The sequence below is a fragment of the Callorhinchus milii genome, unplaced genomic scaffold (assembly GCF_018977255.1).
Source record: "Callorhinchus milii isolate IMCB2004 unplaced genomic scaffold, IMCB_Cmil_1.0 Scaffold29, whole genome shotgun sequence".
NCBI classification, from domain to species: domain Eukaryota; kingdom Metazoa; phylum Chordata; class Chondrichthyes; order Chimaeriformes; family Callorhinchidae; genus Callorhinchus; species Callorhinchus milii.
The window spans coordinates 3,196,856-3,222,999 of record NW_024704770.1 but is presented as its reverse complement, the minus strand read 5'-3'; the positions used below and the strand labels follow the sequence as shown (position 1 = coordinate 3,222,999).

General features: G+C 51.4%; 2 protein-coding genes across 3 annotated transcripts; one reads left to right on the top strand and one right to left on the bottom strand.

Annotated features, from left to right (window-relative positions):
• The first annotated feature begins 519 nt into the window (after positions 1-519).
• LOC103173992 (adenylate kinase isoenzyme 1) lies at positions 520-1,173 on the top strand. Its single transcript, XM_042344726.1, has 2 exons — positions 520-777; positions 1,060-1,173. The coding sequence occupies exons 1-2, from the start codon at positions 601-603 to the stop codon at positions 1,123-1,125; spliced, it is 243 nt and encodes an 80-aa protein (XP_042200660.1). The 5' UTR covers positions 520-600; the 3' UTR covers positions 1,126-1,173.
• A 1,344-nt stretch (positions 1,174-2,517) lies between these two features.
• LOC103187591 (KH-type splicing regulatory protein) lies at positions 2,518-25,641 on the bottom strand. Of its 2 annotated transcripts, XM_042344683.1 has the most exons (22): positions 25,389-25,641; positions 18,210-18,315; positions 13,468-13,506; positions 12,594-12,633; positions 11,976-12,002; positions 11,076-11,125; positions 10,388-10,459; positions 9,647-9,704; positions 9,047-9,242; positions 8,568-8,666; positions 8,185-8,307; positions 7,851-7,953; positions 7,348-7,448; positions 7,053-7,200; positions 6,279-6,439; positions 5,801-5,901; positions 5,495-5,595; positions 4,740-4,862; positions 4,518-4,595; positions 4,020-4,100; positions 3,495-3,670; positions 2,518-3,051 (listed from the first exon to the last, which is right to left on the bottom strand). In XM_042344683.1, exons 1-22 carry the CDS (start codon positions 25,521-25,523, stop codon positions 3,043-3,045), a joined length of 2,127 nt encoding a protein of 708 aa, XP_042200617.1. In that variant the 5' UTR covers positions 25,524-25,641; the 3' UTR covers positions 2,518-3,042. The 2 variants fall into 2 exon arrangements, with proteins under 2 accessions (XP_042200617.1, XP_042200616.1); XM_042344682.1 differs by lacking the exon at positions 2,518-3,051 and having other exon boundaries at positions 3,449-3,670.
• Between the last annotated feature and the right edge of the window lie 503 nt (positions 25,642-26,144).

Genomic DNA, 26,144 nt, shown 5'->3' with positions numbered 1-26,144 from the left:
AGGTACTTACCTGCCTCCAGGACCCCCCTTCCCACCGCCTCCACTCGAGAGGGAGATATTTACAACCACACTCAATGGAGAGTCCTATAGTTCAGTGGTGAGAGCACTCGCTTCGCAAGACAGAGGACCTGGGTTTGATTCCCAGGGTCGGGGCAAAACCTTAGCCGAGTTTCCTGACTCCACACACACGCCTCTGTTTACTTGGCAGTAAGTAGGAACTCACTGGTTAGTCGATTGGCGGATCGCTTTTCTGGGGTTAATAATAATCCCTTCCCCACCAACAAAAAATAATAATAATGTGGTCACTTCAATCCGCAACTGTTTGGTTGCCGCGTTTCGCCCACGAAATACACAGTCACTACACTTTGAAGTGCATTCCGTGAAGCGCTTTGAGACGTCTCGACGACGTGATGATGGGGGTCAAATGGGAGGATTATTATTATTAACATGGGAGGTCGTTAATCCCGGGCAACAACGACAACAACAAATTATATTTGTCTAGCGCCTGTCCGGTCAGGAGGACGTCCCAAGGCAGCGGATTGTGTGACTAACGGGGGGTGACGACCTTTTTGCCTTTGGCGGCAGTTTGCGGAGCCGGAGATGGTGATCCTGATGGAATGCTCCCCGGAGACCATGAAGAGCCGACTGCACAAGAGGGGAGAGGGCCCCGGGCGCTTTGACGACCACAAGACCATCATCAACAAGCGAGTGCGGAATTACTTGGCAAATGCCAAGTGGGTGGTGGATTATTATGACAATAAAGGTCTCTTGAAGAGGGTAAGCGAGGGTTAGTGGGGAGGAAGGCGGCGGGGGTGGGGGGGAGGGGGGAGCTCGATCCACCCGAGTGTCAGCCTGGTCTGCGAGTTCAAAGTCTCCCCCCACCCGACCCTCCCTCTCTCGCCCCCTCCCTCCCCCGCACCCCATGTGGGGCTCCAACCCACAAGCATCTGAGGCAGCTTTAAACGGGATGAGTGCGTTGGGACCCCAGGGGTGATGGTACAACACGAGTCAACACCTGCCTCTGACCCTCTGCTTCTCTCTCTCTCCCCACCCCCTCAGGTGATGGGGGAAGACACAGAGGATAGCGTCTATAACAGTGTGGCCGCGATGATCAAAGTCCTGTGAGGGGAGCGGACATTTGTGTGCGTGTGCGTGTATATGGTGGTGGGGGTGGGAGAGAGAATGTATGCGTGTGTCTGTGTGGGGGGAGGAGTGGGTGTGTGTGTGTGTTAGGAGGAACGTGCACGTGTGTGTGAGGGAGAGTGGGTATGTGTGTGTGGGGAGTGGGTGTGTGAGGGAGTGTGGTGTGTGTGTGTGTGAGAGGGAGAGAGTGTGTGTGTGTGGGTTGGGGGGGAAACAGCACACGAGGCGAAGACGGCTCCACTTACAGAGGGATATACTTTGGAACGCCATGCGGATAAACACGGCCAAACTCTCACCGCGGCTCTCGCTCTCTCTGACAACCTGTCTGTAAAGAGGCCGTTAGTACGACTGTCGTGTCTGCTCCGTGTCTGGTTGAAAGAGTGACTAACAGGGAGTGACGACCTTTTTGCCTTTGGCGGCAGTTTGCGGAGCCGGAGATGGTGATCCATCTCCTCCCCCCCCCCCACCCCCCACATACACACACACACAGCCCTACCCACCCAACACCACCCCCCCCCCCCCCCACACACACACACACACAGCCCCACACACCGCTCTGGGGCTCAGTCACACTGTAATCCGTGTCCTCCTTGTCCTTCTGACTATTAAAGTGGACGGACAACAGACTCGCTCCTTTATTCCCTTTCTTGTCGCCTCCAAAACTCTCTCCCTCAATCCCTCCACTCCCCCCCCCACCCCTTTCAAATCCCCGCCAAAGCCCTTTGTTTCTGACTGTGCTCACGGACAGCGCCCCCTCCTCCTCCCCCCTCAGCTCGGGGTCACTGTCGAGAGCTCTGGGACGCTACTCCACATGAAGGGCGCTGTGCAAATGCAAGTTGTTGTTGTTGGCTCCAGCCTTTTTGACACTCCGGCTGCTGTAGTCATTACCCTTAGATGGGGAAGGAAGGGGGTGAGGTGGGAGGGGGGGATAGGAGAGCGCCCCAGAGATTCGGAGTGAAAGGGCGGCCGCCGACGATGGAAAGGAGGAGGGTGTGAGCTGACAGGCAGGAGGCCAGAGCCAGGCGAGGGGAGGCAGCAGTGGTCAGTGGGGTGGGAGGTAAGCAGATCGGAGATGGTTGGGAGGTAGGGCGAGAGGGGTAGGGGTGGGGGGGGGGGGGGGGGGTTGAGAAACACACACAGCTACAATGTTTGACCCAAACTAAACAGCATTGCATTTGCAAAAGCGCCTTTCACGTCAGGAGGACGTCCCGAGGCGCTGAACAGTCGGATCAGAACCCGAGTGGTGGGTCACACACACAGGCACACCGCCGCACAGGCACACACACAGGCACACACCCGCACAGGGACACACACAGAGAGGCACACACCCACACAGGCACACACACACCCCCGCACAGGGACACAACGGTTATGTTATTTTATATCATTTATTGTGAAGTGTAAAACGAGCGGTAAAAAGTAAAAACCAAGCTTACATTTTATTTTCTTTCCCCCCCAAAAAGACCTTTAAACAGATAAAGATAAACAAGATGCCAAAAAAACAGACCAGCAGCCATTTTTGTTTCGTTTTCAGTGTAAAATGAATTGGGATTCAATTTCGGGGGAAAAAAAAAACAAACAGTACGTCGACTGGAATGTTGAAACTATCCTTAAAACTAAAAAAAAAAAAGCTGAGTGATCTAGGTTTAAAATAAAAACAAAAAAGGTGTTTTGTTTCCCCCTCAACTTTTTAATAATTTGATTTTATTATAAGAGACAGACCCGAGGATGAAGATGGAGCTTAGCTTGACTCTTATCTCCTAGGCTGGCTCAATATGAACATCTTTTTACACACAGTGATAGGGAAATCTAAGCCTATTGATCTTCTCATCAGACAGTCTGCATCATTGTTAAAAGGAATATCTCTCCCGAGTCTGCATTTCGTCTCCCCCATCTGCTTCACTGTGTCTGGGGAGAAAGAGAGAACGAAAGATAGAGAGAGAGAGCGCGCGAAAGGGAGGGGGGAGAGAGAGAAAAAGGGAGGAGAGAGCGGGAGGGTGTTGGTAGAAGTGAGAGAGGGGGGGGGTGGGGGTGGAGGGGGAGAGAGCGAGCGAGAAAGGGAGGAGAGTGGTGGAGGAAGAGAGAGAGAGAGAGAGATGGAGAGGAAGTGCAAGGGAGTGAGAGAGAGAGGGAGGGAGGAAGGGAGGGAGGGAGAGCAGGCGGCCGGTAGAAGGGGAGGAAGAGAGCGAGAGAGAGAGAGACACACACACAGACAGAAAGGGTCAGGTCGAAAGAGGAAACCATTAGAAGCAAATATTTATCAACGAGAGACTCTCTCTAGTGATTTCTCTCTCTCTCTCTCTCACTCTCGGTTGAGGCCACTAGTTAGCCCACTTAATTGGTGGACGTACCGGTTGCCCTAGTTGCACTGGTGGCTGCTGTGGTGTGGGCTGTGGCCCTGCGGGTTGGCCATAGTAAGCTGCCTGTTGTCTGTAGTATTCAGCCCAGGCCGCGCTGTAGTCGGGCTGGGCTCCTCCTGGCTGTGGTGCTGCTGCTACTGCTGCTGCTGCTCCCTGGGCACTTTGAGCTGCGAGAGCGAGACACAGACACACACACGCGCGCATGTCAGTGTACAGTCTGGACACGGAGAGCGCTAGCTAGCTCGCCCCCCCCGCCCCCCCCACCCCACCGCCTCTCTCCACCGCCGCCGGCCACACTTTCAGCCGCTGCTCCCCGAAACTCCGGACCACTCTCCCTCGCCCCCTCCCTCCCTCCTGATCTGCAAGTCCAGCCTAAAGACCTTGCTCTTTCGATGGCGCTTACGGTCACCGCCCCCCACCTCCACCCCCTGCAAAGCACCTCTCATGTCAGACAGATGCCCCGAAGCGCTGTTCAGTCAGGGGTTTGGACCCAGGTTAAACACAAACCCCGCGTACCTTGCTTCTTGTAGTACTCCTCCCATGCTTTCGTATAGTCCTGTTGGGGTCCCGGTTGCTGGCCAGGGGGGTTCTGTTGACCTGCGTGAGAGGAGCCGTCAGAACAGGCGGAAGGTTTTGTGGAAATACCCCCCCCCCCATACCTAATATCAGACGTTACCCTGTGCAACCCCCTCCTCCCCCCCCCATCCCCTCCCTCCGGGAGCATCGAGGATTCCCTCCTCTGCCCCAGCAGGAAAAAGGGCGCCATTAAGGCAGCGAACAACTCGTTCCCCCCGCCCCCACACACACACAGCCAACAACCGGGGGTTAATAATCCTACTTACTGCTGGGGTAAACAGAGGTGAGGGTGGGGGAACAGGGAGGGAGTGGAACTTGAGAGAGGTGCTGGGGGGAGGGGGAGTTTGGGAAGAGAGCGAGAGAGAGACAGACAGACACGGGGTGTGTGGGGGTCAAAACAAGACCGTATGCATATTTGCGAAGTTACTGAGCACCTACCTAGCTTCTTGTAGTACTCCTCCCAGGCTTTAGTATAGTCAGGCTGTCCGGGCGCCTGTGGCTGTGGTGCAGGCTCCGCTGTTTGATGGACACAAAGTCGTAGGTTAGCACCATGTGTGTGTGTATGTACCAGACCAGCGCACTCCACCTACACCCAGGTACACAGCAGACACCACACATGCCCACGCTCAGAGCACACGCGCGCGCACACACAGGTCTTACCTGGGCCTGGGGGTCCTGGTGCGGGGCCTGGCTGTGGAGCGGGCACTGGGGGTCCCGGTTGCTGGTAATACTGTTGGTAATAAGCTGCCCAGGCTGCAGCGTTCGGGTCTCCAGGAGCTTTACCTGCAGCCACACAAACCAGAATTAATAATAATAATAATCCTGGCATTTGACACGGCGTCTCATCACGTGCTTGAGATGCCTCAAAGTGCTTCACGGGACACACCGCAAGGTGGAGTGACTTGATGCGGCAGCCAATTGCGGACAGCAGCATCCCCCCACACTTCCGTGGATCGAGTGACCCAATTATTATTATTTTTCTTGGAGGGATTAATCCGCCAATCGACTCACAAGCGGGTTCCCACTGACTGCCGGGTAACCAGAGAAAACAGCGTGTGTGGAGAGAAGGAAACTCCTCTCGGTTTGGCCCTGACCTGCCCGGGAACCAGCCCGGCTCCTCTCGCTAACCACTACCATTACGGCCCAAGCTGAAAACACGGGGAATTGGGACAGGTACTTGAAGAGGAAAAGCTTGCAAGGATATGGGGAAAGAGAAAAGGGGGTGGGAGGGGGGAACGGGACTGATTGTGCAGCTCTTCCAAAGATCCGGCAAAGCACAGGCACCACAGGCCAAATGAAAAGGACTGGCGGAACAGGCTCGAGGGACTGAATGGCCTACTCCTGTTCTTATGTCCCTGTGAACAAACAAGCAAGCAAGCAGAGGGGGGATGGGGTGAGAAGGTTGGAATAGTTACTTGGGTCGTGAGGTCCACCGGGTGGCTGCCACTGCTGGTACGTGTTGCCCCAGCCCTGGGGGGGGTACTGGTGAGGAGGGGGGGGCCCGCCAGCAACAGGACTGTGGGAGACAATCAGTTAGACACCTCGCTGTCCATCAATCACCCAACCACCACCATCATCATCATAGAGTAAGAGCATCAGGCAAAAAACCCAAGTAATCACACCAACTGCACATCAGACGCCATTCGTTTCTCCCCCACCCACCAACCAACCAACACTCCCCACCCAGCCGCCCCCACACCACCGGAACCAGAGCTACTTACTGGGGAGGAGGAGCTCCGGGAGGTCCTTGGGGAAACGGTCCTGGTTGGAAAGGTCCCATTGGGCCCCCAGGTATCGGGGGGCCAATAGGACAGAGGGGACCCTGCAACCACAAGACAATAGTTGGGGTTAGAATAAGCGCACAACCAACACCCGCCCACACGCGATTCCCTGAGGATGGTCTTGGTAGGAAAGCTTGGATAAGATTGCCTGGTTCTGTAATAATAATCTTTTAAGCTAATAAGTTAAGGGAATCGAACCCAGGTCTCTCGCTTGCGAGGCAAGTGCTCTAACCACTGAGCGACAGGGCTCTGGTGTTTATCTGCAGCCACACAACACTGGAGATGATTCCCTCCCAAAACTCTCCCCCACCACCCTCACTAACCAAACTCCTCCCAGGTATCAGTGCCTCACTCGTGATCAAGCCTGCCCTGTGACCCCAGACAGAGCCGCCTTTTACCCCACTCCCCCCACCTTTACCTCGATCTTCTCCTCGATGAGCTGCTTGGCGTGATCGATTTGTTGGGGGGAGCCGCGGATGGTGAAGAGCTTGAAGTTGGGGTCCCCGTTGGGTGGGGGCTGCCGCTGCAGCTCTACAAACGCTCCCGTCTGTTGGTTTATCGCCTTGACGTTCTCACCTCCTGCCCCACACAAAAGTCATTGCCTCAACTCAGAGAGAGAGTGCGCGCGAGAGAGAGTGCACCCGAGAGCGAGCACGAGAGAGCACCCTGCGATTACTTAAGTTTGGGTCTGAACACAAACAGCAGTCATTTTGGGGACATTGGGGGGGGGGGGGGGGGAGGGGCAGAGGGATGTGGTGATGGGTGGTGGGGGGGGGGAAGAGAAAGAAGCAGTGAGAGGTCTCCTGTGTGACTATAACTCACTCAGAATATACAGCCTGGTTTGTGAGCTCAAAGGTTCCCCAATTGCCGTAACTTTCGCCCACGAAACATAAGGTCAATTCGCTTTTTTTTTAAGTAGATTCCGTGAAACGCTTTTGAGGGTCTTGGGACGTTCCCCCTGATGGGATAAGGCGCTATTATCACATGCAAGGATTCTTATTACTATTAATTATTATTATAACTTGCATTTATATCGCAGCCCTCACACAGGGCAGCTTGAAACAGTAACCCTCGCACGTGACACAGGGCCCTTAGCATGTCGTTGCGATGTCTCAAAACTCTTCACAGGTAAAGCGGGCGGGAGGGAGGGATTCAGTCAGTCAGTCCGTCCGTCCGATGGGTCGATACCCACCTCTGCCAATGACGAGCCCACACTTGTGGCTAGGCACCGAGAATGCCATCTCCCCTCCAGGGGGGCCGATGCCCCATGTGCCTTGCCCCCTTCCCCTTCCTCGGCCGGGACCAGGCATTCCGGGCCCTGGGGGTCCGGGCGGGCCGCCCTGCGCACACACAACAACAGCGACATGAGGCTGGGACTCCAACCCGACGAGGTGAGGAGCCAGCAATCCGGAGGGAGAGGAGGGCAGGATGGTGGTGGGAGGGTGGTGGGGTGTGGGAGGGAGAGAGAGAGGACCTTGACTTCCTACCCGCACATTCTGCAGGAGATCGCTGATGATTTGAGCGGCGTGTTGACATCGCTCAGGAGGCCCCATTACGTGAGCGATCTTGTCCGGCGTGGTCCCATCATCTGCGGAGACACAGGAGGAGAGCACATGGTTAGTTACGTACACGGACTCCGCCAGGCAAGACTCACAAACACACATGGACAGACAGAGGCGCGCACACTCACACACAGCCACTCCGCACACTCGCACACACACAAAGCCACTCCGCACTCTCTCACACACATACAGCCACTCTGCACACTCTCTCACACACACACGCGCTCGCCCGTACACACGCACAGACAGCCACTCCACACTCTCTTTCTCACACACTCACACAGGACAGGAAGTTAGCGGAGAAGCTTCCCACACCCAGGTCTTGCTGGCACCATGGCACAGCGCCAGCAGCACTGCCCGCACCAGCGCCACCGGCACTGCCCGCACCGTCGTCACCAGCACTGCCTGCACCGGCGCTCGCCACTGACCTGGTTTAAACTGTATCCGCACGCCTGCGTCGTTTTGTATTTTTTTGATCATTTCTCCGCTCCGTCCGATAACGATTCCCACCGAATGCCGAGGCACCGGGATCTGCGTGACAAGGGGCCGTTATGGGCTTGATTTACTGTCAACGGGAAGCCAGACCGAGGGAGCCTGTGAGCCGGAGGCGGGCCCGGCAAGACCTCATGGTATGTTCTTTGGAAGCGCTTTTGAGACGTCTCGACGATGACGTAATAAGGCGCTGTATTTCAGAACCGCGGTGAGCAGCGCTGTACAGCAGGGAGAAAGCAAGAGAGAGAGCGCGCGAGAGAGAGCGCTTACGTCTATGCCGCCAATGCCTGCACCGACTCCGGGATTGCCGGGCCTTGGATTGAATTCGTTCCGGTCTCCGAACCCTCCCTGCTCGCGCTCGTGTAGAATCTCCATCACCATGTCTCTCGCTTGCTGTAACGGGGGGAGGAGGAAGATTCTGGTAACCCAAGGGCTCACTGCAATGTCCCGCATCGATCTGCAAGCCGCGTTCATTAAAGGATACACCGTGAAGTGAAACGACTGCATATTTTGTGGGCGAAAAGCCAAATAGGTATACCGGTGGCTGGGAGGAAGAATTGAGGGGAGGGAGGGAGAGAAAGCGGGAGAAAGAGCGCAATAGACAAGTGTTTCAGAGGATTAAATTCACATTGCGACACTGAGTGGCCTCACACCTGCACTTTGAAAGGGTCCCCGATAATCCTCAGTGGCTTGTCCACGTTGGAGTTCTGTGAACCGTCTTGGATTAAAATCATCTTTACGCCAGCACGTTCCTGTGTTGTTTTTTTTAAATTAAAAAGAGAGAAAAATGCACAATTATAATAACCCTCGCATTTGATACGGCGCCTCAGCACGTCTTCGAGACGTTCTCAAAGCTCTTCACAGGATGCACTGTCAAATGTATTGACCGTATATTTTGTGGGCGAAACCCGGCAGCCAATTGCCCAGAGTCCCACACACAGTCGTGGATTGAAGTGACTCGTCATTTAAGCGCAGAGATTTAAGCGCTGTGGAAAGTCCTCCCGATATAACACACATACATATAAAAAATACTTGCACGTGATACAGCGCCATATCGCCTTATCGCTTCACAGAATACACTGCAATAATAATAATCCTTGCGCTTGATACAGCGCCTTATGACGTCTGGTACCTGAAGCTGTTTGATGGTTTCTCCCCCTTTCCCGATGACCAGTCCGGCTTTCCCTGCGGGAATCATGATCTCCTGGATGGAGCCGTTCTGACCGTTGGTGGCGTCGTGTGGTGGTCCCCCCACACTCCCTCCCCCACCCCCCGGTGGTCCTCCTCGCCCCCGGGATACAATCTCGTCCAGCAGCATTTTTGCGGTTCTATAAACACAATAATTATCACAATAACGACACTTGCATTGAATACAGCGCCTGATCACATCTTCTGGACGTCTCAAAGCACTTCACAGGGTATACTCTAAAGTGGAGTGACTGTGTATATTGTGGGTGAAATGCGGCAGCCAATTGCGCACAGTGGTGTCTCACAATCAGTTGTGGATCGAGGGACTGATTTTTTTTAAAATAAGAGTTTTTGGGGGATTATTACACCCGAAAAGCAATCCACCAATCGACTAAAGACCGGGTCCTCTCGCTTGCGAGGTGAGCGCGCCAACCACTAAGCTACAGGACTCCTGAACGTCAACCCTCACCACCGCCTCCAACAACCTCTCTGGCTGAAGTCTCCCCACCACATCCCCCCTGCTCGGTGCTGTGCTGAGACTTACTGAATGGCCTCTGGATTCCCAGTCAGCGACACGATACGTTCTGGCATCCCTCCACTGTCTGAAACAAACAGTCAAGTCACTCGTTAGCAAACTCACCACTGCTCGCTGTGCTATCGTTTCCACACACAAACCTCTCTCCTTCCACTTGCTCTCTGATCATACCTTCAAAGAATGAATGCAGTCAGGGTGACTACTGAACATTTTTTGCCTCTAAAGTCTGAAACGCTGGATAATTCTTAGCAAATTAAGATAGATTACTACTGGGAAATAATATCACGAGATACATTATGTAGTTTGGGACATGACATGTCAAGCGACTGCCAAGATGGTGGCAGGCAAACCAGATGGACACAGTCTTCCTTTGCCTGGTAAACTCTTATGTAGACTGTTCCCCCACCCCACCAACCATCCCTCCTCTGTCTTTGTTGTGTAAGTCATCCCAGACACATTCAGAAGCCTGGCTCCTGCTCAATAACAGCCTCTGAAAACGCACGGAAAAAGAAACCTTGTATTAAATAAGCAGCTGACAAGATAGGTCAGTGTCTCCAAGTCATCTCCAAGTTATTATTATTATTATTATTATCACGTGGCACTGAATACCGTCCGTGCAGTGACTGGTTGATTTTCGCAGACCTACCCAGGGTTACACGGTAAACTATACCCCCCCAACCCCCAAACCGGTGAGCTCGCCGCTTGTGCTGAAACGGAGGGCAGCAGCAGGAAGAGGAGATGATGTATTACCTGGAGCGATCTGTACTTTACACCCAGATTCTTGCTGGATTCGATTTATTTGTTCCCCGCCTCTGCCAATAACTGCAAAATAAAGCACGATGAGCAAACATGGGCAGAGAGCAGGACACAGGGCAGACATGGGAGGCAAACAATTGACCCCACCCCCAAGGGGGTCAATCAGGAGCAGACACCCCAGCTGATCCCACCCTCCCTAACCTCACCCCGTCCTGAAATCAGCTAACGGAGCAAAGCCCCAAAGCCAAGTCCGGATTCGAACGGCTTCCTTAGTGAAAAGGAATTGCTCTCCACCTTCAGCCCCGAAACTCTTGTTACTCTCTCCGTCAATCCTTCCCTCCGTCTTGCCCACTCCCTCCCTCACTCCCCACCTTCAAGTCCTGCCTAAACACCTTCCCTTTTGCTCGCCCTTACGGTCACCTCCGCCCCCGCCCCCTCACGGCTCAGCGGCAGACTCCGCCACTGTCGTGCTCCGGGACCCAACCCCAACATGAAGGGGGCTGTGTAAACGCAAGTTGTCGTAACAATCAGCCAAGGCTGGATTTGGATTCTGAACACAAAACGAGCTTCGAGCAGCCCCACGTACCCCGGCTTTCACTGCTCCTACACGGCGCACAACGGATTCCAGGCGAGTCCCAGGCTCCCCGCCAACACAACCCCAAAACATAGCCAAGATACTCACTCAGCCCCACCATGCCGTCCGGTACTCTGTATTCCTCTGTGACCGTCACCCTGCAAACAAAAACAGTCTGAGTGAGTAGCCACGCCACTTTCCTACAACCTCAACAAGGAAGCCTAGCTCGCTCTTACTGCGTCCAGACCTCCCACACAGAGGTGTTCGAAATTATATGAGGTTTTGATAAGAGTAAATAAGGAAAAGCTGTTTCCTCTGGCGGGCGGGCGGGTCAGTAACCAGAGGACACGGATTTAAGATAATTGGCAAAAGAACCAGAGGGGAGACGCGGAGAATTATTTTATTTATTTTTACCCAGAGGTGGTGGAAGCAGATTTGATAACAGTTTTCAAAAGGGAATTGGATGTGTATTTGAAAACAAACAAATTGCTAGGCTATGGGCTAAGAGCGGGGGAGTGGGGACTAGCTGGAAAGCTCTTTCAAAAAGCCGGCACGGCCACGATGGGCCGAATGGCCTCCTTTTGTGCTGTATGATTCTGTGAACAGCACCTTTGCTAACATATGGCATGTCTCCACAGGAGGAAAAACTTCACCACAGAATTTAAAAAAAAACACATTCTCTCCCAAGTTTTTAAATAATCTTTTGAAAGAAAAGTTTAGATATTTGAAGAGAGAGAAAAAGTTAACAGGAGGACGTCAACAAGGAGGGGGAAGGGGGGGGGGGGGGGGGGGAAACACAAGCTGCAAATGTGCTGCCCTGCGATTTAAAAGTAGCAAAAAGAACCTGTGTTTTATCTGCAGGGCAGATAGGCCTGGCTTTACAACAAGCAGCCTCCGAGCAAAAAAAGCAATGTGCTCCACGCTGTACAATCACTGGTAACAAGCTAACACAAATCTCATCTCATGTCAAAGGAGCAACAAGTCAAGGATAATAAAGGTTTAGCCTACATGTTACGGGGGCGATGTTCTTCCGCTCTGTAAAACAAAGGGAGACAAACCCGTCACCACCACACATCAGAAGCAGCCACATAACCAACAGCCAAGTATATCGGGGGGTGGTGGAGGAGGGAGGTGGGGGGTGGAATAGCTTTCTAAACACTTTGCTGTTTACTACTAAAAGGGTCTGTGAATGTCGAAACAAAGCAAGAGGACTAGCCAGTGACTTTTGCAGTACCCCTGGTCTTACAATACAATACTGTACCTGTACAGCGATTTTCACATCAGGAGGATGTCCCAAGGCGCTGGACAATCAGGGATTTGGACCCGAGCAGATGGTTGGGATCAGGAGGGGTCGAGGGAAGGGAGGGTGGGGTTAGGAGGGTGGCACGGTTAATGAGGGTCTTGAGGACGGGCCTTGAAGGAAGCAAAGGAGGGGGTGAGGTGAAGGGACTGTGGGATGCAGTTTCAAAGGGTGGGGGCAGAGAGGCTGAAGGTCTTTCTCTATACGTCTGAATTATTCAAAGCCGATCCGAGTAGCATTCAGCTGTGCCAGTCCATGACTCTCTCAGGCAGAACCTGGGCAAAGCCTCTGTGAGGTACAGGTTTCAGCTCTGTGCTCTGCCTTACCTTGGCTGATGGTGCATCGATCCCAGCTGAGCTCCGATAGCTGGAACAGAAGAAGTTTTTTTTATATATATAACAAACACACACAATTTGGCACACAGGCACATTACCCAGTACAAGACTGTTTACCCTGGACGTTTATAACAGGGGATGTCTGTTGGTGCTCACTAATCCCACTCCCTGCTCCCTCTCTCTACCCCCATCATGTCTGTGCTGGTGCTCGCTCCCCCACTGGAGCTCTCTACACTAACCCCATTCCCTGCTCTATCTCTCTCTCTCTCTCCCCATCATGTCAGCGCTGGTACTCACTCCATCACTGGAACTCTCCACTCTGGCATATTCCAGATAACCAGGACCACTTTCGCCTGTGGTTACAGGTTTCAAAGTGTAAAGAGCAGCAACTGTGATAGCGGAGGATGAGAGGGGGTTTAAATGCACGGTCAGAGGCGGATTTCCAGCAGGGATTTAAAGGCAAGGAGAGAAACCTAGAAACAGGAGAAGGCCATTCAGCCCCTGAAGCCAATTCCGCCATTCTATAAGATCATGGCTGATCTGTACCTCAACTCCAATTACCTGGCCTTGCCCCCCCCCCTATCCCTTGATCCCCTGACCTAACAAACATCTATCCACCTCAGGCTGGAAACTGTGTATGGACAGAATACACAGAATACATGTATAAACCACAGCCTTTCAGGGAGGGAGGGACAGATTTCCACTAGCCTTTGGGTGAAAAACTGCCTCCTTAGATAGAACAGGAGGCAGAGGGAGAGGGCAAAACCTCACTCACAGGGCCTTACTTAGGCTTCACGTGGAGAATGTCAGCACTAGCAGGGGCTAAGGACTGACATCATCTGATCAGAAGGTGCTCTGTACTTACGATCATTCTGTGACGCTATCTTTTTGCTGTCGGGCTGATCTGCAAAACAGACAAGAAAAAGGGAGGAAAAGAAGAATGACAAAAGGCTCCAATTTACAGAACAAAACCAGTCAACATCAATCGAACGCCACTCTCACTTGTCTTGAAATCATTTGGTAGCACTGGCGCTCGCTCACACACACACACACACACACAAACCACTTCTTGCACTTACACAGCAACTTCCTTGAAGGACAGAGTCTTGGGAGTGCTTCCCAGAGGCAATATTGATTACCAGATGTGATAGGGAAGGATGGGGGGGGGGGGGGGGAGGACAGTGATAGGTGTTCTGCAGGGATTCAAAGGCAATGAGAGAAGGCAGTGTGTAAGGCAGAGAAATACTGCACTACACACAGCACCCAAACATCCAGAAAGAGAGAGAGAGAGAGAGAGAGAGAGAGAGAGAGAGAAAAAGCCAGGAATGGAATGCACTGCCTGAAAGGCCGGTGGAAACCGATTCAATCGCAACTTTCAAAACGGAACTGGATAGGTACCCGAAGAGGAAAAACTTGCGAGGATCGTGGGGGAGCGAGAGCGGTGGAGTGGGACTGATTGGGTCGGTAGCTCTTCCAAACAGCCGGCACGGGCACAAGCACGATGGGCCGAATGGCCTCCTTCTGTGCTGTGATATCTTATGCTTCTACGAATGCAGTGCAACGCACAATGGGAATTCAAAGGCCGGGGGAATGGGGAAATCGTTCACACAGGGCTCAGGTGAGATGCCGTTTACTGATGGGATTTTGAGAGTAGGATTTTTTTTTTAATGCGTCGCACGTTCCGAAGATTTTCCGCGCTCACGAGACAACAGGATGGAAACTGCAGCAGCCTCCCCCACAGGGCTTCACCACACTGTGATTAACAAGCGGAGGCGTTAGGCGAACGCCAGAAACGCTTTAAAACAATGCCATCCCAACACACGACGGGTGACTGGCACAAAAGGCACCCCCTTGGTGGTCAACTCAGAGCAGTGCAGCAGTATAATATGGTAGCAACCGAATACAACAACTTGCATTCACGCAGCGTTCCCTCACGCAGGGCAGCTTCCCAGAGCGCTCGACAGTGGTGGAGCACGACTCCCGAGCCGAGGGGGAGGTGACCGTAGTAGGCACGGTCGAAGAGGAAGGTCCTCGGGAGCGACCCGAAGACAGGGAAGGAAAGGGGCAAGGCGGGGGGCGGGGGAGGGGGATAGAGGAAGAGTGTTCCAGAGTTTTGGGGCAACAGTTGAAGCCAATGTACGTAAGGCAGGTCCGTGGGAGCTTTGCAGAGCTTCAATCATCTTCCGCTACCCACCCCTCATGTTGCCCCACAAAGACCGTTCACTCTCGCCCACTTTCCTTTGACACCCAGGTGGCAAACAGCCGCGATTCAAAGTGCTCATGACCAAGACTTACTGGTACAATATTCCTCAACCAGAAACACTGCTAATGGATTTTAATGCAAAGGGCGAGGATTTGGATTTCAAGGCTTCAAATAGTCAATTCAGTTTACAGTGCGTCCTGTGAAGCGCTTTGAGACGTCTCTCGAAGACGTGATAAGGCGCTGCATCAAATGCAAGGATTATTATTATTCTCTTCTCCCTCTCGCCCGCTCCGAAATGTACCAGACTGAAATGTTCCCGTTGACCATACTGACATGGCTTTACACCCCAGACACTGGATGGAACCAACCATCTAACAAGCATCTGTAAACCCTGATAAGTCCTGGTATCATAGCATTGTGTGGGATTGTCCGACAGACATTGTTCACTGGCAAAAGTACCGAGGTAGGTAACATCAGCCCAGGACCGAGCTCTCTCCAATCTCGGTTACTCTTCACACCAACCGAAACACGTTGCTTTTAAACCAGTTACACTGCAAGGAAGAAGGCTTTAGTTCAGTTATACCCTTTCATCCCACTGTTTAAGACGTCTCAGGTTATAACAAGAACCTCTTTCGACCACGTAATCCCTTCAAAGAAATAATAATAATAATAATTTGGTCACCCGATCCACGACTGTGTGTGGGACGCTGCTGTGCGCAATTGGCTGCCGCGTTTCGCCCACAAAATACAGTCACAAAACTTTACAGTGAATCCTGTGAAGCGTTTTGAGACGCCGCGAAGACGTGATAGGGTGCTGGATCAAACGCAAGGATTATTATTATTATTATTATTGCCCAGCAGAGCTAGTGACTTGGTGACAGCAGATTTTCCAACACCAACCACAGAATTCAGGCTGTGGTTTGTTCAGTTAGCTCTCAGCGACATTAGTACTCGGTACAGAGAAGGAACTTGCATTTTCATAGTGCCTTTTCACATAGACACATCTGTAGCGTAGTGTTTAGCACACTCGCCTCGCAAGCCAGAGGACCCGGGTTCAACTCCCGGGCTACGCAAAACCTTAGGCAAGTTTTCTTACTGCACACACACACTTCTGTTTACCTAGCAGTTAAGTAGGAACTCGGTTGATAATTGATTGGCAGATCGATTTCCGAGGGTAACTAACCCTCCCCCACAATAAAAAAACGTGGTCACTTAATCCACGACTGTTTGTGGGACACTGCACAATTGCCATGACCCATTCTGCTTTCCCCCATCTCCGCAACATCACCGGGATCCACCAATGCCTCTTCCCTCAGGCCCCTGAAACCCTCATCCATGCATTTATTACATCCTGACTCAACTACGCCAACTCCCTGCTTGTCGGCCTCTCCAACTCTTCCCACCACAAGCTGCAGATCATCCAGAATGCCACAGCTCGTGTCTCCTCTCGCAGCAGGTTCCGTGACCCCACCACCCCAGCCCAGCAACACTGGCTCCCCATCCCCCAGAGGATAGAGTAAATCCTCAAAATCCTTGCCCTCACCTTCAAAGCCCTCCATGATCTTGCTCCTTCCTACCTGTGACCTGCTGACACCATATCAACCTCTCTGCTCCATCTGCTCAGCAGGCTCCAACCTGCTCCCCCCCGGCCTGCCCCACCATTGGCGGTTGGGCCTTCATCCCGAACCTCCGGAACACCAACCCACAGTCCCTTCGCCCTGCTCCCTCCCTTGCCTCCTTCAAGGCACATCTCAAGACCCTCGTCTTCGACCAACTTCCTACCCTAACCCTCCCTCCCTCTTGCTCCCAAGCCCCTACTTGGGTCCAAAACTCTTGACTGTCCAGCCTCTTGGGACGTCCTCCCGACGTTAATGTCACATGTTGCTGTTGTAAATCTGCCGTTTGCACAGAATGCAAGACAGCAAACTTCAAACGAGAGATCTCACAAATCCAACAGAAAGGAAGAGGGGAATGAGGGAAAAGAGCGAGGGGAGGGGCGGGAAAGAGATGGTCGAGGCTGCTTGGCATTCAGCCTAATTCCCGATGCCGTGCTGCCAGTTACAAGGTTGCAGTAGTCCCCAGGAGCAATGGGGTTCAAGAGAGTGTAGAGAGAGCGAGAGCCAAGCCACGCATTCCCACCTCCTCACACCCGGCATTCAACAGATTGACCGGGGAGAAACTACAACAGCCCACACACCGGGCAGCCTTCAACCCAGGTTCTATGCGCTGCAAAGACATAATGTGGTCAGTCCACTGCACTCGTTTTATTTGACATCCGTGGCACAGGGGAGAAATGCACACCTGAGCCACTGCCTTTTTCCATCATAGGAGGAGGCCATTCAGCCCTTCGAAACTGTTCCACCATTCTGTTCTATAAGATCATGGCGGATCTGTACATCAACTCCTTGCCCGATACCCCTTGATACCGAAATGCGCCTGTGTTCTGAAACGCTCGGGTGTAACGTACACCAGCCCTCACGGTGTGCGCGCGCGCGTGTGTGCGTGTGTAGTAAAAGGTCTGATACGCCACAAATCACCCTTAGGAACCCCCACCCCACAGCGGAGCCCGTTTCCACAGGCTCCATGGCTCACAAACAGCTGCTGCGGCACTCGACGAGATTTAAAACCACTTTTGGCTGGGGTTTTCCACCTCAGCTACTTAGCAGGCAATTATTAAGCCCACTCTCCCTACATGTTTGGTGGAGTGGACAATTAATCGTCGCTGGATTCATTTAAAAATTACAAAAAATATGGTCCCGCGATTCACGGCTGTTTGTGGGGCACTGCTGTGCGCAATCATCTGCCGCATTTCGCCCATGAAACACACAGACGCTACACTTTACAGTATGTCCCGTGAAGCACTTTGAGATGTCTCGAAGATGTGATAAGGCGCTGTATTGAATGCAAGGATGATGGTTGTTATTATTTTGAATGATTCCAATGCCTTCTCCTGATTCCCCAGCCAGCCAGCTATTCGTTGTAATTAATACCATCTTGAAGAGTGATGAAATCGCCTCTAACCCGATCCTCCTGTTAACAATCCCAAGACCGTGGCCCGTTCCTTTTGCTGGAGGAAAGAGGGTTTCCTGCTTTCCCTTCATCTTTTTCCACCTTAAATCACCTCCACCTGCACTGGGTGTGTCAGCACCTTCACACACTAAAAAAACAGGAGACCTGAGGCTGTAGAGAAACAGCAGCCGAGACATCAGGAGATGTCAAGGTTAACTTTCCCTTAGGGCGAGGTGCACAAAGCTTTCCTGCAGCTTGTACTGAATGAAACCACCAACAAGTTAGGGGCTTTGAGATCACCCTATCTGTCGTTCGCCCGTCTCCCACGCCCCCACCCCCCTCTCTCTTTATACAAGCACCGAGTTGTGAAGTGCAAGCTTTCAGTTCCAGCTTACCTCCATCTTCCAGCTGTCTCTTCTGACCAACGAATCCAAATTCGGGGGCGCTGTGATTGGTTGTGGTGGGGGTGTTGGCAGTATCTCCTCCGATTTTAGCTGCTATCTGTAGATTTTTTAAAGTCATAATTACAACACATGCAGGATTGCCATTCACAGTCAGAGAGAGAGAGAGCGCAGTAGCCTCGCAAGCACTGCACTGCACAGCGCTTCCTTATTGAGTGCTCATCGTCCACATCCAGTACTACGGTCACTTCACCTCTGCCTCCCGCAGTTAGGTGTCACTATCTATCTACAGCTCGGAGTGAAACAGCTCTGATACAGTGGCAGAGCCCAAGAAGCAAGCCTGCCCCCTTGCTGGTGGATTATGACTTTAGCACTGCATCAAACGCTCACAGGACTCTCGCCAACCGATCACCCTACACTGCCATCAGCTTCACAGAGACCAGACTAAGATCAGCAACAGGAGCTCAACCTCTCTGGGAACCCTGGGCTGAGGCCACTCTGCCAATCGACACCACACAGCCAGACTACACAAGTACAGGACTATTACACTCCATAGGCTCAGTCCCATTAGTCCAGCACTTTCAGACGTCCTCCTGACGTGAAAGGCGCTATACAAATGTAATTTGTTGTTGTTGTTCACCAACTCTCTCTCTCTCTCTCATACCCTTGCTATCATATACATTTGCAGAGTTCTCAAGCAAAAGGAATGCAACAATTATTATTATTATATCAAATAGATTTTGAGTCCAGCATTATCTACCTGCTTTGTATCCCCCGCTCCACCCTCCCGCCTCAGTGGAAACTTTCATCTTGACCCTCAAAACCAACAACAAACTATCCTCGGCTTAATTTCAGTCTCCGACACCCACTGGCCGTCAGTATTCACAAGTCTCCCACCACTGCTTATTTTGACCGTGCTTGTGGTCACCTCCTCCTTCCTCCCGGGAGATCAGGCTCCAAGCCACTGTTAAGCCCTGCGAGACCCTTCCCCACGTGAAGAGTGCGAAACAAGTTGCTGTTGTGTAGTAGAGTTGATTGTCGTAATAACTGATTGAGGTCCCAGGTTAAGGCAGTAGGTTACTGATGACTACAGCATATATTAGGTGCCTGTGCAGCGCGAGTCATCCTATTGAGAATATCAGTGGCAAATAGGGTCATTTTATTGCCATTGATGTCCCAATCAATGCGAAAATTCTAAATATTCTCTTGAGATAGCTGGAGGATTGAGATATGACAGCAGTGAGTGCATTCATCCACCCGTCAAAGGACCTGCAAATCTGCAGCCGTCTTCAGAAGGCAAATAACAACAAATTACATTTACACAGCGCCTTTCACGTCAGGAAGGAAGGACATCAGGGATTTGGACCCGAGCTGAGGGGGGGGTGGGATCAGGAGGGACAGAGGGCAGGGAGGTGCGTGGGTGTCCGAAGGCGCGGTCGATCGGGAGGGTCTTGAAAGAAGCGAGGGAGTAGGCACGGTGAAGCTGAGACAAACGCACTGATCCGGGAGCGCTCACTGCTCATCTCGTTCCGAAAGCAGATTTGGAAACGGTGGGCACAGGAAACGGGAGATGTTTACTGAGCGCCGGATTGATTATTATATTTTACATTCTCTTCCCTCACCCATCTCCTTGCCGCTCGATTCGGTGTTCCCGGCAGAGGATCAGGCGTGCACGTGATGTGCTCTCAGCTTGTTTATGACACTCAATTAGTCAGTCTCTCCCGCTCCCCCACGATAAGGCAAGATCCAATATCCCACATGGGAAACGATGAGCTGAAAACCACATCCTATCGAGAGGCTAATGCGAAGAGAGGAACGAGGCTAATGTGACGTGCTCCCACTCAGCTCCGCTCACAACCTCTCCCCACCTCCCCTCTCCCTGCGGCTTTACCATTCAATGTCTATTTTCTCTCTCTCTCCTCTCTTGTTGTTGAACTACCATTGAATTCAAGGGCAGCAATCGTGGCTGCAAATTTTCATTTTTTTTTAAAAAAAAGCACATTTTCTCTTCCTCGGTCCACACAGTATGTTCTCAAGTTGAAGCTGCATTCGCACTAAGGTTCCTTTTAAAATAAAACAAGCCACTGCGTCCAAGTAAACGACGTGTAAGTAACATGCAATGCCCCAGGAACATTTTACTGAGGTACTTGTTCTACATCAGGCACAAGGAGAACTTCCCCAGACACTCGCTGCATTTCAGTGAGGTCTCCTTTTCCCGTGGAGACGCACTATTTTAGGAGTATTAATGCTTGAACGCAGCCTGCGGCAGATTAATACAAGGGCGTGGAGGTGAACAAGCTGTGGAAGCTCAGCAACAACCTGGTACCAATGTGTCCTCAGCCAATGCTGAACTCCCCAGCTTGGGCACCTCACCCTTCACAGCTTGCATTTACCAAGCGCCTTTTATGTCAAACAAAATAAAAGCCCTTGTTAAATTAAATAAAATCGATTCGAAATGAAGGGAATGTTGTCAATGAGGCAGACACGCACAGCAACACCAACGACGTCCGACACGACAAACAAGATCAGGAACTGAGTACGGCGATCAGACAATAAATTTGGGTGAGGAGGGAGCGAGTACGAGCGGTGATAATAGGAGAGAAAATCTCTGAAACAGCAGCAGGATTTGCTTTACATCCATCTGTAACCCATCTTGTTTCACCCACAAAATATACAGTCAATTCACTCTACAGTATATTCTGTGAAGCGCTTAGAGACGCCTCGAAGACGTGATAAGGCGCTATATCAAATACAAGGATTATTACTTTTATCTGCGGCACAGGCAGACAAAAAAGAAACAACGGTAACAACAATCATAAAAGCATGATTCTCCGGAAATAACCCGCTGGATCAAGTAACCCGTCTAAGGGTCTGTAGAGATAGCAAGACGAGCTCCGCAAAACATAAAAACCATATTAAAGCCACTTTGTAGGGTTTTGGCTGGACACAGTAATTCCAGGTCACCTCAACATTAATGAACAGTTCATTCAGATCTCTTTGTTCGATCCAGATGAGAGCAAAACAACAGAAGGAGAATGTCCGAGTTCTGAACCAACAGTGCGGCTTACGAGCTAAACATGGCATCGGTTTCCAATCCCTTCCTCTCCCCGGCATCGCTTACTTACTAGGGTAACTTGTCAGTGTGTGTGCTCAAGTGCCAGCAATCCAGTGGTCACTCTCCATGTGTGAAGCACGACCACTAGTGTTGTCAGGAGACTGGACCGCAGAGAGATGCTGAGATACCGGGAAGCAATGGAGCTTGGCCAGATTAGGTGTGTGGAACCTTCAACAACTCGCATTTATATAGCGCCCTTCACATGGAGCAGCCCCCCAGTGCACTTGAGGAAGCGAGGAAAGAACCTGGGCTGTAGCTTCTGGAGTTCGGAGGTACAAGGGAGTGAGAAGAACATTGGAAGTACCTGCCAAGCCTAATTTTTAAGAGTCTCGGAGTTGCCGTGAGATTCCCCCTCTGTAACTGAAGGGGAACTGTAGTCAATCACACAAGCCTGAGTGAGACAAGCTAACATAGCACTGAGGATGATTAAAAGTCAAGCTCTCAGGGTCTCTACAGATTAGAGTTACACTGGGAAATATCGTAACCTAATTTAAGAAATGATTCACTATGGTTGGGGGGGGGGCACGGGGACAAAGAGTGAAGAGACAAGGGCGGTGGAAGAGGCATGTCTCCCTCCTCCACTGACAAGCCAATTCCTCATCTTTCATTCTAACTAATCCACTTCCAGCTGCTCGGAATTGAATGAAAGAAGCACATGGCAGTTCAGCCTCAGGATCGCTTATGTGCCATTTACAGAATTATGGCCTTGAGCTGACCCCCATACCACCAGTCACACCCAACGTGAATTTACTTGCTAAGCGCCATTCTCCATTGTATCCCATCTTAACTCCAATAGTAACTCCTGTTTGGGCCCCTCTGACGGCGAGCTAGGGTGCAGGACAGTACAGACCAGTAAGGTTCCTGGTTCAATGCCTGAGTAGCTGATAATAGATACCAAGATGGTGGGAGCACTACAGCCGGCGTACAGAAGGAAAACTAAAGGATTCAGTTTTGTGCCACAAATACCAGCAGTTTAAAAACAGGCCAAAGAAAAAGACTTAGCAGGTGGTTAGGAACAGGGCTGAGGATTATTGTGGGCAAGTACATTATTGTGGGCTTTCGACACAGATTAGTTTTCTTTTAGGATATAACATTATGGAATATAGTACATAAGTAGCTTGGGACATATGTGCAAGCGACCGCCAGGAAGGTGAACTAAATGGACCGTGGTCTTTCTTCGTCTAGCACTTCTTATGTTCTTATGTTCACACAGAGGCAATCCAACACCAGACCAACGATGGTTCCCGAGACAAACGAATGTAGCATGATACTCGATCTGCTAAGTCAATAAAATAGGATATAAAAGGAGACACATGTTCTGAACTGGAGACAAGCAGGCAAGCTCAGAATGTTCACCCATGAAATGAATGCATGGACAGTGTTAGAGCAGATGGGTGACTTGTTCCAGGAGGGTGCAGAATAGGGCAACTAAGATGACATTAGGAGCTTGGGGGAACAGGTAAGAAAGTTGAGCATAAGTGGAAAGGACCCCTTGTGACACCTCATAGGAGTATTCAAAACTGTGAACACATTGATCAAAGTGAATGCACCTCATTAACACAGTAAACAAGTTTAAACACTCATGAGTAAATGGGGGAGTTCAGGCAAAACCTCACATTATGAGAGATTTTGCAACCATTTGACTCCACCCTCATCAAAACACCAATCATCACAGCACCAAGCTGTGTCGGAAACCCAGCCCACCTTTCCAGGGAACAAATCAAATTGTAAACCACCCGCTGTGTAAGTAAATTCTTCCTGGTGTCCGTCTTGAAATTGCGTCTCACACCCCTGAACAGGTAGCTTCGAAGAGCACCAAACAAATGGAATAAATGCCAGCAACAAATCACTGTCACAAATAGCATAAATGAGTTCAATAGACAATGGGATGAGTTGTCACAGGAAGAGGAGATTGAGGAATATGGTGGGTTCAAAACAGATAGGGAAACGTACAACAGAATAGTCTGGGAATGGACTCAGAAGTATGCAATGTGATACCTTGGGAGTTTGAAGTACATTATAGGTGGAATAAAATGTAAATCACTGATTTTCTCTGGTTTTCCTATTCACTGCCCCCTTGTAAGACATATTTGCTTGCCCCTTTCCCCCTCCACCCCCAATGCAATGCTCTCGTGAGAAGACAATGTACTTCCACACGACCAGCTTTCTGAATAACACAGGGCAGACTTGCCTAGTAAAATTGTCATTCCCCATTCCCAAAATAACGTACAGCATCAAACCTACCTTTCACTTTCCATTGGACATCTCATAGCTCGTAGCTAGCTCAAAACAAGGGGGTAGAAGTTTCCCCTCCCTGCAGAGGCTAAGGAACCCAAGGTCAGGTGGTCTCAACCAAGTTCCAGGGAACGTGATCCAGCACAAAATCATGACTAAGTTTGGCTGTCTCAATGATTGAATGCTGAGGACAATTAATGTGGAAAATGCATGGTGGAGTGGGGAGACTTACTCTCCCACAGTGGGATCTGTCACACTAGAGTAAGTGCTTGACTCAGAATCTAGCCCACGATCAATGCCATGTTTAAGGGTTCCCAGTGGCTAATTTGGTAATTGTCTCTAGTGTAAGACTTAGCTGTTAAGGGAGGTTCCAGGACAACGTGGGTCAATCTATTTTTAAAACAGATACGCTGTTTATCAAAACTCAGGCCTAGCTGTGTATACTCAAACCATCCTTTAATGTCCATTTTATACAAAGCGGCGACAAGAGTTTCTCCCAGAAAGGCTCCATCACCGTCGCTGACAAACAAATCCCAAAACAAAAGAGACACCGAGGCCACACTGGGAAGAGATTCAAGAGAGACAGGGGTTAGGATGTTATTCCTATCAGAACAGGTAAATGGAAAACTTTAGGGGTGTGTGTGCGTGGGCATGGGGATGGAGAAGGGAAAGAGAATCAGGGACATTTTAATTTACATTTCCTCTTTGGAAGAGGGGCAACAGCAGGGAGCGTTTCAGCTTCCCATATTCCCAATACCACAACCTGTGCATCCATCTATTTCCCACCGGGGAGTTGGGGGAGAAAGAGATTATTTTCTGTAAGTAATTAGTTCTTTTATTACCCGGCCAATCCCTGAATTGCCCTGAGGTAGGTAGATAGAGAGCGATGCCAGTGTGGAGCAGGACTGGAGGAGTCAAACGACTTACTTGAAAAGATCGAGGGGTGGCTGTGCGGACTGAACCCACCTACTATCTGGGCATCTGGGTCGTGGGTGAGAGGGTAAATATTTTCGCCCGAGAACATACCCAGTCAATCCACACTACAATATTTTCTGTGGAAGAGCTTTTGAGACGTCAGGAAGACGTGATAAGGCGCTACAATCAAATGCAAGCATTAGTATCACTGGTGCTGTTAAACGTGGAAGAGAAGCTTCCCCTCTACTCCCCCCTTCGCCGCCGCCGATCCCCCCCCCCACAAAAAAAATCCACACACACCAAGAGGGATAGAATAAAAGAAGAGATCGAGAATTAACCTCAAGAGGGATTCCTGACATCGGGTTCAAATGCAAAAGAAAAGCATTTGGTGTCTCCTTCCTCCACCCCCAAAAAATATATATATATATTAATACACATTAAATATATATATATACATAAAATATATAATAAATAAATCTATATATATATATATAGACATATAATTGAGGGAGAAGGTGACGAGCTCTTCCATGGCTGCACCTGGGCCTGAACGTGTGTCAAAAGGGATTTTTTTGGGGGGGGGAGCGGCGGTGGGTGGAAATAATCAAAATATATAACACATATATATCTATATACACAGATATATATTTGTTAAATATTTATTGACGTGTGAAAGAAAGAAAGAGAGAGAGAAAGAGAGAGAGGAGACAATAAAGAGGGGCTCGCGGCCTCTGGAGGCGGGCCCGCGGCTTGGCGGGCTCTGGAGGCGCCTCTTTATTGTCTCCCTCCCTCGCCTTCCCCCCTCCCCTTGTGCTCCCACAGGCGGACGCGGCCTAGCAGCTCCGGATGCAGCCTCGGCCTCGCGTTGGCCACCCCGCCCGCCCGCCCGCACCACCGCACCGACTGACCTGCCGGGCCCTCTGCACCGCGTCGGCGAAAGCGTCCGGCTTCTTGAAAGCCGCTGCCGCTCCCCCGGGCCCGGGGCCCGGCGCTCCGGCTCCGGCTGCGTGTGGAGGAGGCGCCGCTGTCGCGAAGTCCGCCATTTGCTTTCGCTGAGGGTGGTGGTGGTGGTGGTGGCGGGGGGGGAGGGCCTCTCTCCGTTCCTCACGGGCCGCTCCGCGCCGGCGAGGCAGTAATGGCCGCCGCTCCCACCTGGACGCCGCCAAGAGGCTGCAGGGCGGGACATCCGCCCCCTTCGCCGCTGATGGACGCGGGTGCCGACCAACCGGAGCTCGGGGTTCCCGGGGCTCGGCCGATTGACAGCCCGGTCGACCAATCCGGGTGCGGGACTCTCGCGCCCCCCCCTCTCACTCCCTGGCGGGCATTGATTGGCGTGAGCTTCCTGCCCGGCGGCCTTGGGCTCTGATTGACAGGGCGACAGGACCAATCAGCGGGGCGAGCTGCGAGGCAAGGCACCCGACTGACAGCGCGGCCTCACCAATCAGTAGGACGCAGAGGCCGGCCACCCACCCCCGCCCGTCACTGGATTGGCCAATCACTGCAAAGGCAGGGCGGGATCTGCCCTTGGTGTGAGGGGGGGGGGCACGTTGGAGATGCTCACCAATGGCTCACAAGGACTTGATGATGGTAATAATAGTAATAATTTATTATTATTGGAAATAAACCCCCAACGGCCCACGGCTCTGACAAAAAGCTCCTCGACC

Bases quoted from the DNA above. Each gene is read 5' to 3' on its own strand.
- LOC103173992 (XM_042344726.1), top strand. From the start codon at position 601: ATGGTGATCCTGATGGAATGCTCCCCGGAGACCATGAAGAGCCGACTG. The intron at 778-1,059 runs GTAAGCGAGGGT...CCACCCCCTCAG, and splicing joins ATAAAGGTCTCTTGAAGAGG to GTGATGGGGGAAGACACAGA.
- LOC103187591 (XM_042344682.1), bottom strand. From the start codon at position 25,523: ATGGCGGACTTCGCGACAGCGGCGCCTCCTCCACACGCAGCCGGAGCC. The intron at 8,667-9,046 runs GTACCAGACGTC...AAAACAACACAG, and splicing joins AAACCATCAAACAGCTTCAG to GAACGTGCTGGCGTAAAGAT. The intron at 6,440-7,052 runs GTGGGTATCGAC...TGTGTGGGGCAG, and splicing joins TGGGCTCGTCATTGGCAGAG to GAGGTGAGAACGTCAAGGCG.